Raw genomic sequence first — 15,990 nt, 5'->3', positions numbered from 1 at the left:
ACCAACAAGCCAGGGGATCAACCCTGGTTCAATGAGGAGTGTAGAAGAGCATGCCAGGAGCAGCACCAGGCGTACCTAAAACGAGGTGCCAACCTGGTAAAGCTACAACTCAGGACTACATGCATGCTAAACAGCGGAAGCAACATGCTGTTGACAGAGCTAAGCGATTCCACAACCAACGGATCAGATCAAAGCTCTGCAGTCCTGCCACATCCAGTCGTGAATGGTGGTGGACAATTAAACAACTAAAGGGAGGAGGAGGCTCTGTAAACATCCCCATCCCCAATGATGGCGGAGTCCAGCACGCAAGTGCAAAAGACAAGGCTGAAGCGTTTGCAACCATCTTCAGCCAGAAGTGCCGGGTGGATGATCCATCTCGGCCTCCTCCCGATATCCCCACCATCACAGAAGCCAGTCTTCAGCCAATTCGATTCACTCCACATGATATCAAGAAATGGCTGAGTGCACTGGATACAGCAAAGGCTATGAGCCCTGACAACATCCCAGCTGTAGTGCTGAAGACTTGTGCTCCAGAACTAGCCGCGCCTCTAGCCAAGCTGTTCCAGTACAGCTTCAACACTGGCATCTACCCGACAATGTGGAAAATTTCCCAGGTACGTCCTGTCCACAAAAAGCAGGACAAATCCAACCCGGCCAATTACAGTCATCAGTCTACTCGCAATCAGCAAAGCGATGGAAAGTGTCGTCAACAGTGCTATCAAGCAGCACTTACTCACCAATACTCAGTTTGGGTTCCGCCAGGACCACTCGGCTCCAGACCTCATTAAAGCCTTGGTCCAAACATAGACAAAAGAGTTGAATTCCAGAGGTGAGATGACAGTGACGGCCCGTGACATCAGGGCAGCATTTGACAGTGTGGCACCGGGGAGCCTTAGTAAAATTGAAGTCAATGGGGATCAGGGGGGAAAACCCTCCAGTGGCTGGAGTCATACCTAGCACAAAGGAAGGTGGTAGTGGTTGTTGGAGGCCAGTCATCTCAGCCCCAGGACATTGCTGCAGGAGTTCCTCAGGACAGTGTCCGAGGCCCAACCATCTTCAGCTGCTTCATCAATGACCTTCCCTCCATCATAAGGTCAGAAATGGGGGATGTTCGCTGCTGATTGCGCAGTTTTCAGTTCCATTTGCAACCCCTCAGATAATGAAGCAGTCCATGCCCGCATGCAGTAAGACCTGGACAACATCCAGGCTTGGGCTGATAATGGCAAGCAACATTCGCTCCAGACAAGTGCAAGGCAATGACCATCTCCAACAAGAGACTCTAACCATCTCTACTTGACATTCAAAGGCATTACCATCGCCAAATCCCCCATCATCAACATCCTGGGGGACACCATTGACCAGAAACTTAACTGGACCAACCACATAAATACCGTGGCTACAAGAGCAGGTCAGAGGCTGGGTATTCTACGGCAAGTGACTCACCTCCTGACTCCCCAAAGCCTTTCCACCATCTACAAGGCACAAGTCAGGAGTGTGATGGAATACTCTCCACTTGCTGGATGAGTGCAGCTCCAACAACACTCAAGCAGCTTGACACCATGCAGGACAAAGCAGCCCACTTGATTGGCACCCCATCCGCTACCTTAAACATTCACTCCCTTCACCACCGGCGCACTGTGGCTGCAGTGTGCACCATCCACAGGACGCACTGCAGCAACTCGCCAAGGCTTCTTCGACATCACCTCCCAAACCCACGACCTCTACCACCTAGGAGGACAAGGGCAGCAGGCACATGGGAACAACATCACCTGCACGTTCCCCTCCAAGTCACACACCATCCCAAACTTGGAAATATATTACTGTTCCTTCATCGTCACTGGGTCAAAATCCTGGAACTCCCTACCTAACAGCACTGTGGGAGATCCTTCACCACACGGACTGCAGCGGTTCAAGAAGGCAGATCACCACCACCTTCTCAAGGGCAATTAGGGATGGGCAATAAATGCTGGCATTGCCAGCGACGCCCACATCCCATGAACGAATAAAAAATTTTTTAGGACAATTATAAAAATGTACATTTGCTATTTGTACAGCTATATATTCAGCTACAGCAGAAGTGAAATGGCAGCTGAAACCATTTTGAAAATATAAATTCAACAAATAGTTTTCAGCTTTTCAAATGGTAATTTTCCGTGGCACTTTTGTCAATCTATTTCAGTGAATCAGTTTGAAAAAGTTGCTAATTTCAGCTAATGACTGACACGATTTTTTCTGCTGCAGATTTAATGTCAATACTACATTAGAGATGTCTGATTATGCCTTAAACTTCTTTAAATTATCCCTGTCTGGTCTCGCCCTGTGCTTCACAGCAAGCAGGATGACAACAAAGCATCAGTGATTTTTAAAATCACTGCTACACAGCTTCATTAACAAGTTCTCTACCAATAGGCTTCATTAAAACAAAACCTATGGACTCCTTTCCAATATGGATGAATGTGTCATTAATGAAGTTTGGTTGAAATTAACACAATGCCACAATATTTAAGTGTGATAAATTTATTAGACTGATCAGTGCTGACTTAAGAAAAATTAAGTGCCAAAAACAGGAACGAACTCCTCAATTTGCCTCACCATAAATCTGATTTGACCAACTTTTGTTAGCCAAAACCCATAATGCTTTAGCCCCTTCTGGATCAGAAGTTTTTCTAGTTCCCCTTTCAATCAAGTTAGTATTTACTACAGGGTGTGGCATACATTAAAACAGGCTGCTGCCTCTTAGCAGTTAATTGAAATCTGATCAATATTCAAGGAACTATCCAGACAACCTTTCCAAATTCAATAGCACAGGGCAAGACCATATTTAGCTGGCATGCAAAACCCAGTTTATTTCTGAATTAGCTATTATCCAACACATTTCAGAGTAGTTTTAAACATCAAGGAATGAATCATTATAAACTATTTATAATGCCATAAGTAGCAAAACAGACTGAATATAAAAATCCAATTTAAAAGAATTCACTTACCCATGCACATAAAATAACGTATACAGTTTTTTTGCATCCGTCATGCAAGCACGAGTTACTGAAAGAACTCCTGTGGGCCCCACTGAAAGTGGCTCCAAGGCTGGATTGCCAGATTCTACTAGTTGAGAGAAAAGACGCTCCACACTGCGTCGACATCCAACACATGGAACAAGCTGAGAAAGTGCGCTGAAAACTTCACGGGATGTTACCATCATAGCAATGTTAAGGTCTTGCTGTTTGAGCATACCATGTTGCTGAAACAAAATGGTTTCTTTTTAACCTGAATGCTGTAACATTTAAACACATCTAAAATGTTAAAAATATAAACGCAAGAGATCTTGATAAAGGCAAACCCTTGTTTAAAAAAACCAATTAAGTTACAGCTAATCTTGGCTACTCACTTTTTAAGTATAGCCATTTAATGCAAACCACTCAGTCTGGTTTGAATTAGAAATACACAGAAAGCAGCTACACTTTTCAAAATGTAATTTCCTTTGCACCTCAATTAAGAGGTTTGCATTTACAGCTACCAAGCTTAATTTTAATATGCACTACAGATTCTAGACCCCATGTTCCAGCTCTCCTGAGCCAGAATCAAAAACTAGCAATCTGAAGAAAACTAAAACATTAGAATTTGGAGTGACTCTGAAAATGGTACAAGTATGAAGTAGGAACTGGTAAGCAATAATAGAGCATCCATCTTTTTGCACGTGTAAGTAATCAAACTATGGAGTTTTAAAAAAAATTTTTAGCCTTCGGATGAAAAAAAGCATAACTTAGTCCCTTTCATTTGTATAATGCACAAAATAAATTAGGAATCATTGGGTATTTGATCCAACAGGGAGTTCGGTTTTAAGCTACAACAGATCTTTGATATGTACTAAGGCTCAGGACGTAAAGGGTGATTTACAAAGACACAGCCTCCTCCCAATGCTCATAACATCAGGAAATGTTGGGACAAAAAGGGAAGTGGCATGTTAATGAGCTAGCCATTGAAACTTATCCATTAAGAACCTAGTACAATAGGTAATTAACCATATTTCAGGGTTCCAGTAGGACATTCGCACGAGATGGCGCTTAGTCTTGTGTTCATAGCATGGGCAGCCTGGTAAGAATCTACTCTTGGGAGAGCATTGGCCAGTTAATTAGTACTTCTACTGACTAACCCCTGGACAAGGGAGGGGTCAGAGATCAAGTCCCTTTCACTTCCTGTGGGCACAAGGAACAGGAGAACAAAGACCCACACGTTTGAGGTTAGCTAGGCCTTGTAACTAAGGCCTAGGCAGTTTGCCTTAATAAAGCCAACCAGGCTCAGTGTATTTCTTGGTCTGATTCTAATGCTAAGACTGACCAAATACAAGTGTATTCAGCCTGCTAACCATGACAGGGTGGCATGGTTATTATGGTAAAGGATCAAAATTAAGCTGAAGTGAAATTTGCCATAACTTGTTATTCAATATGTTCACTAAATAAAACAGCTTCACTGTTCATATCTGGCCTCCTGTCACTACTGTATTAATCAGTCCCCCAACAGAAGATTGAAGAAGTCCACATTAGTACACATGTAATAAACACTGTATCCAGTTCAGATAACAATAGGGTCACATTATGTTACACCAGCCAGGTCATGCTATCAAATAACTAAATATTGGGCAGTACGGGTGAACTCCTAAACATAAGCCGTGGTTCTTATGGGAGTGACCAGCACAGCAGAACCTGGAAGAATATGCAAGAAAAACCTGAAATTTGTAACCTTGCCTGGTAGATTATTGCAAATGTTTATCACCCTTCAAGTAGAAAGTTATTTTTTTGTTTAAATGTACTCCCTAAAATTTTAAAATTTACATCTTGTCCTACTGGCCTTTATTGCTTTTAAGTAGCTGTCACTTTATTTTATCAATACTATTTAGTCCTTTATACAACATACCAACTTTCTGACACCCCTCCCCAACCTTCTTTGCTCTAGAATGTAGAATTTCAGATTCTCTAACTTTCCAGACAGCTCATTCTTGTTGCTCTTCTCTACATTCTTTTGAGTATATGTACATCTTTTTATAAACTCGGTAACCAAAACTGCATAAGTATCTTAAAAGTAGTGCATTATAAATGTCTTAACACATCTATAGGCTTGTTGCTCACTATCTGGCTTTGTATCCCAATATTCTATGTGCTTTAACTGCTTACAGTTTTGGTCTCCTTATCTAAGAAAGGATATACTTGCCTGGAGGTGAAGCAACAAAGGTTCACTAGATTAATTCCTGGGATGAGAGTGTTGTCCTATGAGGTGAGGTAGAGTAGAATGGGCCTATACTCTCAAGTTTAGAAGAATGAGAGGTGATCTCATTGAAACATAAGATTATGAGGGGGCTTGATGGGGTAGATGCTGAGAGGTTGTCTTCCCCTGGCTGGAGAGTCTAGAACTAGCGGGCATTGTCGCAGGGGTCAGCCATTCAAGACTGAGATGAGGAGGAATTTCTTCATGCAGAGGGTCGTGAATCCTTGGAATACTCTACCCCGGGGGGGCTGTGGATGCTGAGTCATCGAATATATTCAAGGCTGATATAGATAGATTTTTGGACTCCAGGGGAATCAAGGGATTATGGGGACGGGGCAGGAAAGTGGAGCTGAGGTCGAAGATCAGCCATGATCTGATTGAATGGTGTTGCAGACTCGAGGGGCTGTATGGCCTACCCCTGCTCTTATTTTTTTATGTTCTATTATTGTAAAATTGAAAGTGAAGATTACTACTCATTGGATCCTTTTCAAATTTATTTTCTTTGTAGAACAAGATTACTTTTACCACCCAACAGGCAATATTTTAGAATTTTAGATTAAATTTGATTTTTTTTTAAAAAGGCAACTTTATTGCGAATTCTTATACAAATTACTTGCATCCTCAGTCACAACCACTCTCATTTTAGAGTCATTTAACAAGTTTATATTTGGTTTCTGCATTCTGCATCCATATCATTTATGTAGACAAGAAATAAGGGACCAACCACTAACTCCTTTAAGTACTCCACTCAACCCCTTTCCCAGCCTGACACCTCATACGAATACTCTTTCCATTCGTCTAATGGTTTAGTTTTATTAGAGATTTTTTCAACATGATGAGTGAATACAGAGTTAAATTAGTTAATATTTTGCATCCAGTACAAAAGTCTCCAAAACAATACCACTTTAAAAGTAGTGTACAATATACTTCCTTCTTACCTGGACAAATTGTTTTAGTTGTGCACCGTTGACCTGGTGACCATCAAGGTTCAACATATTATCAGAGAATTCCATTACCATCTGCAAGGAAATGCAAGAGTTTAATGGCCATTACAATAAAGGGAACTGGGTGAAATGCATAAAGCATCTAAAAGTAATTGCTAAAATCTGGTGGGGTTTATTTCTGGTTGCTATTTGGTTAAAATCCTCAAATTGTACAACTTACTCTGCCAAAGGACAGAAAAGCAATTCATAGTTCAGTACTTGGTTATATAGTGACTTTACAAACACTGCTTTACAAAAGGTTTTAAAAAAAGGCCCAAAAGGCCAATTTCTAGCCCCAAATAGTCCATTAAAGTAAGCATTTCCAGATAACCACATGCAGGTGTTTTTTTAAAAAAAGTTTAAAAACTACAGTTGTCAAACTACATTAAAATTGAATGTTTTTCACAACATATAGAAAAGCAATGCTTGGTTTTAAGAATTCCTGGTTATTGCATTTACATCATATTTAATGCTTTATTAGTAGACACCTTGACTACCACGCCATTCTTGCCTGACTTTGTGCTGGTAGAGCTTCCAAATCTATAAAGATTCTTGCAGTGCAGTTTAATAAAATTGGACTGGTCTTAGTTTATCATAATACAAAACTAAAAATATACCTATGGGAAGAAAAACTTTATCCTGTTTGAAAGGATAATGGCCATATAACTGAGAATGGGAAGAAAATCTTCCTTGAGAGAATTTGTACAAATAGCTTTTATATGCTTGGGGAGGGGAAAAAGATTTTATGACGCACCAGGATGGATTCCACTAATCTGTCAGCATGGAACGAATAGTTTCTTAAATCCAGAATCCAACTGCTAAATTTGACCAAATTCTATTGTGAATTGGCACTTACATAAAGTGCATTGACCTGGTAGATTTAAAGATTCCGGAAGTAAAAAGTTAACCTTTGAATTTGCTGTTGCACTGTGGAATGAAGTGTCAATGTCTACACATGCACACCTGTTTAGCAGTGATCATTGGAGGATGTAGGAGGCCTGGATTTTATTAAGGCTAGTTTTGTTTACAGCAGCAGTACTGCCGACATTAGCTAAGTGAGTACAGGCTGTGGATTGGACCAGGCATCTCCCTATTTGAATAGTTCAGATGAAGTGTATTCCTGTAAATAAAGAAAGAACTTGCATTTATGCAGCTTTGGGATGTCCTGAAGACATGAACAAAGTGCTTCACAAACAATGAATTGATTTTGAAATCTAGTCACTTGTTTTGTAGGACTTTGTGGTTACCAATGGGTGTAGTTTCCCCCCCAGTTCATTCCTGGCCATCTTTTTCACAAAATAAATGGAGTGGGATGAGAGAACCATAACCCAAAGTCAATGGTGAAGGCTTTTTTTGTCCTTGCTGCTGTTGGTTTCTAAGAAGCTAGATTTAAGAGCGCATTCAAAAAATGTAGTGATAATATAGGATTTTTGAAAATCAGCAGTGTCAAAACTGTCCAAGTGCCACCTTCATGGAAGTAACTTTTCTTAGTCAACTCAAATTCAAGAGATAAAAACTTCACAAAAACAGAAAATGCTGGAAACACTCAGCAGATCAGGCAGCATCTGTGGAGAGAGAAACATGAGGTGAATGTTTCAGGTTGATCACCTTGTGTCAATCAACCTGAAATGTTAACTCCATGTTTCTTTCCCTTCAGTTTCTACCTGATCTGCTGAATGTTTCCAGCATTTTCTGTTTAAGGTTTCCAGTATCTGCAGTATCTTTCTTTTTCCTTGAGGTATGGTATTTAAACTTTATTTTAAAAAAAGAAAATCACTGTGTTTTCGTACATGGTAAGAGCAAGCCTACAGGTTACTATGGCATGTTTGTGATTTTTGTTGCTACAGTAAAAGCACATGTAATATTAGTGAGATTTCTAGTATGGCTTTTTGTCAGCCCATTGTATGCATGTGGTGTAGATTCTAGACTCACTGGTTTGGTGACCTCGCGTTCCTAGGCAGGTTAGGAAGTGTCAAGCATATATGACCAGTTCATTAAGGTTGTTTCACAGCTAGAGTTAGCTGTGTAATTGTAATTTGTTAATAGTATGACTCAGCTCCTTTAAACAACCACTTTTGGGATTTTTCTTGTGTTCACCATAAAGGTTATGCTGCAAAGATCCCAGTTTGCATCCTGAAATTTCTGACACGTGGAGCCTGATGTTTGTATTTGCATTGCAGCAATGCAATCTCCAGATGGCTTAAGACTGAACAGGCAGGAGCTCTTTCCTCTAGAAAAGACACTAAAAAGTGACCTGATAGAGGCCTTGACAATTATGAAGGGGTTCGATAGGGTAGACGTCGAGAAGATGTTTCCACTTGTGGAGGAGTCCAAAACTAGGGGTCTTAAGTATAAGATAGTCACTAATAAATCCAATAAGAAATTCAACAGAAACTACTTTACCCAGGGAATCTTGCACCATGCTACTTTAATTTGAAAACAAACTGCTGCATAGTAAGAAAAAAGATTAGTTTAAATGACAAAATCTCAGCAGATATATCCCATGAAATATTTGAACCAGTCATTGCTTACGATTCACAGGCTTTTCCCTAATTTTATTTTGCATTCACTGCATAGTCCTATTGATATAGGCAGACCCACATTTCCTGTGATCTTAATCTTACACCCTTATGTATACCGTGAATGGAAGGAACATAGGATTAACAATTACACTTTTACTGTAATATCTTGCATTAGAGGTTGTGCAGCTGCCCACCATGTACTTTTATCAACTGCAAAAAAGCCAGAAAATACCAAGCTGTTCAACCATATCTTACAGGATTAAATGTACAGAAGCAAAAGAAATTTAGATAATCAGCAGTACAATGATTAAGCTGCCTTAAAAATAGTACCCAGCATTTAAAAGTTTTCAGAATTTTAACAGACTTTGATCAATGTGGTATGGATAATTCTTTGCTCAGTGGAGACTTGCCTCACCTCCAAGCCAGCAGCACCTAAATACTGCTCCAAGCAGGCTTTTGACATTCCAGATCAAGACAGTTTCTTCCCCCTCTAGGAATTGTGTTATTAAATCGGTGTTACCATTCTCGCATCTCAAACTTCCAGTCTTCTAGTGCTTTTGACACCTGACTTACATATCAAGCAGCTTTGTCTCTGCAAACAGATAGATATATAGGAGACTGCAAGCTTGCATGCATTAGCATCTCCAAAACTTGAGAAGTGCAGATACAATTAACTTGTAAGCACAGGGAATTGACACTGCTGACTGGCCTCCAAACAAAATTAGAGTTTTTGTGCATCATTTCGCTTCCCCAACCCAAGACTAAAGAACTCTTCAAAAGACAGTTAGCAGGCCATTATATTGTCAATTAAGTAAAATTAATAATATTTCCTATGAAAAAGTTTAAACATGACAGGATTCTGCTTCCATCACATTCACCATGAAGTCACGTAGACCTCAGGTCAATTTCATATTTTTTTAATTTTCTGCATACAGAAGAGCTGATTGCAAACAGAACTGTAAAGCACGACAGGCATTGATCACCCTCACGGGTCGGAGAGGCATTTCCTAGAATTTCCCCCCCGAATTAACTTAGGGTTTTATCATCTAGATTTTCTGCCTTTCTCAAGAGATTACATGGCTACTGATGTGTGGGAAGCGTTGAGGGTGATGGTGCTTAATTACAACTTAGCTAAATGGGACAGACTCGATGGACCAGTTGGTCTTTTTCTGCAACTTATTTGTATGTTTCATATCCTTTCCTTACCCACTGTCTGACAACCCTGCCCTCCCCACCCCCAAAAGCAGGGGTCACTGGAAAATGGGTCAACTCCAGGAATTATGGCCAATTTTCCTTTTCCTACCCTAGGGTCACGAAAGTCAATAACAGTACAGTCCAGGGAACAAATCTGCAGTATTCAAGTATGGCTCAGCACTGCATCAGACATTTCATTTAAGCACAGCTACTATGGAGTTTGATTTCCATTATTTTCTGAAGATAAGCTATGTTTTTTGGCAAGTCAAGGTGTGGGGTTTCTGCAGCTCCATTGGTAAGTGCAGAAACACATTGTATGAAGATAAACTAAAGCAACAGAAACATTTTATTCGAGGTTTCAGAAAAAACAAACTAGAGGATGGTCTACTCATCCGAAGGCAGAGACAAACCCATCATAAATACAAATAAATCCATTTGTATTTTACACCACTGGTCCATACAGCAATTTGCATATAATTTCCATGATCAATAGTTACATTTAGTTTGACTGCAAAATACAATGGAAAAGTTGTCATCACTGACAAACTAGGCAGCATTAGTAGAATACAAGTAGCCTGTCTGTACACAATACTGTTTTTTTAACAATAAACGTAATTCACTACACCACCTCTTGCAGTCCAGACATCACATGACACCAATAGGTATGGCAGCTGCCACATCTCAAGGTCTTTACCGCTCACTAGATGACTTCCTATATTAATATTTTGTAGGTATAATTTTTACAAAATTGGCTATGGATATCCAATTTTCATAGTGCCACCTGTGATATCACCAGGTAAGAAATCATAGGAACATAGGAACAGGAGTAGGCCATTCAGCCCCTCGTGCCTGCTCCGCCATTTGATAAGATCATGGCTGATCTGTGATCTAACTCCATATACCTGCCTTTGGCCCATATCCCTTAATACCTTTGGTTGCCAAAAAGCTATCTATCTCAGATTTAAATTTAGCAATTGAGCTAGTATCAATTGCCGTTTGCGGAAGAGAGTTCCAAACTTCTACCACTCTGTGTGTAGAAATGTTTTCTAATCTCGCTCCTGAAAGGTCTGGCTCTAATTTTTAGACTGTGCCCCCCACTCCTAAAATCCCCAACCAGCGGAAATAGTTTCTCTCTATCCACCCTATCTGTTCCCCTTAATATCTTATAAACTTTGATCAGATCACCCCATAACCTTCCAAACTCTAGAGAATACAACCCCAATTTGTGTAATCTCTCCTTGTAACTTAACCCTTGAAGTCCGGGTATCATTCTAGTAAACCTACGCTGCACTCCCTCCAAGGCCATATGTCCTTCCGAAGGTGCGGTGCCCAGAACTGCTGACAGTACTCCAAGTGCGGTCTAACCAAGGTTTTATATAGCTGCAGCATAACTTCTGCCCCCTTGTACTCTAGTCCTCTAGATATAAAGGCCAGCATTCCATTAGCCTAAGTGATTATTTTCTGCACCTGTTCATGACACTTCAATGATCTATGAACCTGAACCCCTAAGTCCCTTTGGACATCCACTGTATTTAACTTTTTACCATTTAGAAAGTACCCTGTTCTATCCTTTTTTGATCCAAAGTGGATGACCTCACATTTGTCCACATTGAATTCCATCTGCCACAGTCTTGCCCATTCACCCAATCTATCAATATCGCTTTGTAATTTTATGTTTTCATCTACACTGCTTACAATGCCACCAATCTTTGTGTCATCGGCAAACTTAGATATGAGACACTCTATGCCTTCATCTAAGTCGTTAATAAATATTGTGAATAATTGAGGCCCCAAGACAGATCCCTGCGGGACTCCACTAGTCACATCCTGCCAATGTGAGTATCTTCCCATTATCCCTACTCTCTGTCACTTTTCGCTCAGCCAACTTCCTAACCAAGTCCATACTTTTCCCTCGATTCCATGGGCTTCTATCTTAGCTAACAGTCTCTTATGTGGGACTTTATCAAATGCCTTCTGGAAGTCCATATAAATAACATCCATTGACATTCCCCTGTCCACTACTTTAGTCACCTCTTCAAAAAAAAAATCAATGTTACAAAGAACTATAATGCACGCATGCCAAATATTACCAACACTATACACATTTACAAATGCATCTTTAGCTTCAAACATAATTTTGTGATTGCGGATATTTCTTTTAAATAAATCAATTCAATTAAAAAGAAAAAAATTCCACAATGCAAAATTAGCAAGGAAACTGCAAAGAACAAGGCCACTGGTTTTCACTTTAAAAAATGACAAAGTAATGGAATGGAGCTCCCAACGCTGGTACAACTCCCAGAATCCCAAATAATGAAAATTTAAGTTAACTTATTCAGTTACTGCAAACCAGTGACACTCCAAAAGGCATTAGATACCAATGGGCCAATGTCAGAGTTTCCCCATATGGCAGACCGTAAATATCACCCAGTATAGCAGTAAACCGTACCGACGAAAAATTCTCGGGTTCAATTCAGCGGATCCAAGCAGTACAGCAGTTGGAGCATAAATGACCTCATTGCCCCTGTACTTTTTTTTGGTTGGGGGGGGGGGGGGGGGGGGGGAAAGAGGGTGGAGAAGGGGCAGCATGAGTGCCCAGTACTGAATGATGCAAATGACTCCGTTCAATAATGCAAGTGTTGGGGCAGGGCATCGGCTGCCGGAAAGCTGTTAACACCCATGCACTAGAGGAGAGAAAATTACAAAGATATGGGCAATGTCAATTAAACGCTATAATGCATAGCACCTCAGCACACAAGGTGGAATGATCATTAAATCAGTCTTTATTATTTTTACAAATGTACTAGCCACAGAATGTTTTTCTCCCTCATACATACAATAATGACATCACAATAATTAATCCAATGAGATCAACCAACACAAAGCACATTGGCAGCTGCAGTAATCAAAACAGATGCAACTGAATAAAAGCCATTAGATATTACAACTTAAAAATAATACACTTTGGGGAGGGTAATGCAATTTAATAACAGCATTCATTGAAATCAAGCTCAAGCTTAACTTCCATAGTTAAAAATATTACCAACCACAAAGTTAATACATCAACTTGTTATCAACACCAGTTGTCCACTACAATTTAAATCTTAAAAATTGGGACAAAACATCAGAGCCTGGATAAGACCAGTGAGTATTCACAGAACTATGAAGTGGTTTGCACCTGGAGTTCCCATTTAATCTGCCTAACTTCCATGCTCTGCGATCATGCATAGCACATAATAAACAAACATTAATTTTGTCCTTTCAGTCCTCTAAAGGTCTCAAGCAACTTCATAGCCAATGAATTATAGTCACTGTTTTGTAGGAAAATGCAGTAGCCATCCTGTGCACAGCATGGTTCCACAAGCAACAGAGAAGATAATGAAGCAGTTAATTTGTTTTGGTGGTAATGGTTGAGCTTTAAATGTTGGCAGGACACTGGAAAAACTTCCCTGCTCTTTTCCAAATAGTGCCATAGGCTCTTTTAAATCCACTTGAACAGGTAGTCAGAGCATTAGTTTAACATCTTATCCAAAAGACAATTCAGCATTCTCCCAGTATTACACTATCCTCTCCAGTTTAAAGACCACCTACTTCCTCTTCTGTAACATTGCTCGTCTCCGCCCGGCCTCAGCCCATCTGCTGCAATGCTCATCCGTGCTTTTGTTACCTCCAGACTCGACTATTCCAATGCTCTCCTGGCTGGCCTCCCGTCCACCATAAACTTGAGCTCATTCAAAACTCTGCTGCCTGCATCCTAACCTGCACCATATCCCACTAGCCCATCATTCCTGTGCTCACTGGCCTATATTGGTGTCTGGTTCACCAATGCCTCAAATTTAAGATTTTCATCCTCATGTTTAAATCCCTCCAAATCTCTAACCTCCTCCAGCCATACAACCCTTCAAAAACTCTGGCCTCTTGCAATCCTGCACTCCCTTCACCCCATCATTGGTGGCAGTGCCTTCAGCTATCTAAGCTCTAAGCTCTGGAATTCCCTCCTTAAACCTCTGCACCTCTCCTTCAAGGCTATCCTTAAATCCTACCTCTTTGACCAAGCTTTCAGTCACCCCTCCTAATATCTCCTCCTTTGCCTTGGTGTCAATTTTTGTGTGATGTTACTGTTTAGTACCATGGGATGTTTTCCTAAGTTAAAGGATCTTTATAAATGCAAGTTGCTATTCTTATTAAGTGTCTGCCTAGATTACGTGCTCAAGTCCTAGAGTGAAGCTTTAATTCGCAACCTGACTCAGACAAGTGCTACCACTAAGCTAACAAAAATGGTGCAAAGTTTCAAACAGCTTTGATAATTAAATTTAAAGTGCCATTCCCCAGACAGCAGAAGACTTCTCCAGAGTCATAAGATTCTAATCAGAGCAGCAAAAGGGGGCACAACTGGCCTCAATGTAGGAAGGCAAAGTTTATTTGGAAAAGGTTTGGTTTCCCATGTCGGACTATTATACTTCATTGAAAATTCAGGTTAGACAACACCAGATCAAGTTAAACAACTTACATTTATATACAGCCTTCAGCATAAAGAACATCCCAAGATGCTTCACAGATAGGTGCAAGGCCAAGTCAGGCAGGGAGAGAGATTACAGGGTGTGACCTAAGGCTTGGATGAAGAAATGGGTTTTTGAGACGGTTTCTAAAAGGAGCAGTGGAAAGGTTTATGATAATTTAACAGAATCAGACCCAGTCAGCTGAAGATTCTTCCACCACTAGCAGGATAAAGTGAGGTGGGGAAATGGAGTGCTCCAAAGGGGGAGAGGGAGGAGGAGAAAGAGAAGGGCGAATATCAGGCTGGAGGAGATAGTACAGATAGGATGGGATGAGGCCACGGAAGGATTTAAAGTCAAGGATTTAAAATTTCATGGGGGGGGGGGGGGGGGGGGGGGGCGCGGAGGAGGCAGAGCCAATGTAGGTGTTAGGAGAGGGGTGATGGCTGATTGGGACTTAGTGCAGGTCAGACCACAGAGGGTATAGTAAGAGACAGGCAAGGAGAGCTCCAATAGTTGAATCTGGAACCAAATGCATTTATAAGGATTTCAGCAGAAAAGGGGCAGTGATAAGGATGGAATCTGGCAATGTTCTGTGGATGGATGTTAAGTGGCCTCTGTGGTGGAGAGGATGTGGTGTCTGTAATGAAGTAACATCCTGATGTTTTACATCCCCACCTCAGGTGAAGACATAATAAAGTGGAACTGTACCACAGTAGTCAATATCTTCAAGAGAAGAAAAACGTCAGAAAAATGCATCGAGCCCCATTTTAATGGCCTCATGTAGCCGCAAAGTTAACCCAACTTTGAGAATTTCTTCCGATAAAGCTGGATCAGTACCATAGTCATATCACACTGGCTTCGCACTTTTGAATCATTCTGTATGTGTAATCATGATACGGTTATGCTTTAAATTTTAAACATGTAAATCTATACATTTCCATTGGTATGATGGGTTTATAGAAGTGTAAAATTGCATAGCACAAAACCAACTTCAAAGCAAACTAAAGGAACTCAAGGAATAAATGGCACAAAAGTATTGAGCACACCAGCAGAATAAATAGAGCAATCTCAGAATTGTCTTTAAGGCACAAACACTGCAATTTAAATGTATAACAGAGTTCCACTGAAAAACCTCAGTTGTTTCTTCAGAAACTTGTTTGTAGCTCCCATGACCTAGCACATTAAGACATTGCCCAGCACAGCACCAGGTCATACAAACAAGATCTAATTGATAGTCACGGCTGAGCTAGCTCACTTCAGTTGAGCTAGCACTGGGGGATTACAACTGACCTCAGTATCCCAGCTTTTTTTTTGGGGTGTGGGGGGTTATGCAAAGTAAGAGAAAGACAAGGATCCCACCCCATCATTATCCAGCGGCTCCGAGCAGGAAACTGAATGAGTGTACATGATCATGGTTGATCTCGACTATAATACCCCGTATAATGAAATAGCCTGCCATCACTATCTAGAAGCAAGAATGAAGAGCTTGGGTGCAGTGCTCTTGGAATGTTAGAAAAAGCCAGCATCTTGGGA

The 15,990-nt window shown here is 40.7% G+C and overlaps 1 protein-coding gene across 4 annotated transcripts in view; it reads right to left on the bottom strand.

Moving 5' to 3' along the window:
* Positions 1 to 15,990, bottom strand: part of ggnbp2 (gametogenetin binding protein 2) — a 46,646-nt gene that overhangs the window by 29,233 nt on the left and 1,423 nt on the right. For all 4 annotated transcript variants that reach the window (XM_068008169.1, XM_068008172.1, XM_068008170.1 and 1 more), the window contains exons 2-3: positions 6,198 to 6,278; positions 2,985 to 3,238 (exon numbers count right to left, since the gene is read on the bottom strand). In XM_068008169.1, coding sequence (XP_067864270.1) covers positions 2,985 to 3,238; positions 6,198 to 6,278 — 335 coding nt within the window. The remainder of the gene's footprint in view (positions 1 to 2,984; positions 3,239 to 6,197; positions 6,279 to 15,990) is intronic.

The sequence above is a fragment of the Heptranchias perlo genome, chromosome 28 (genome assembly GCF_035084215.1).
Source record: "Heptranchias perlo isolate sHepPer1 chromosome 28, sHepPer1.hap1, whole genome shotgun sequence".
Taxonomy (NCBI): Eukaryota; Metazoa; Chordata; class Chondrichthyes; order Hexanchiformes; family Hexanchidae; genus Heptranchias; species Heptranchias perlo.
This window is presented reverse-complemented; position numbering and strand designations above follow the sequence as displayed.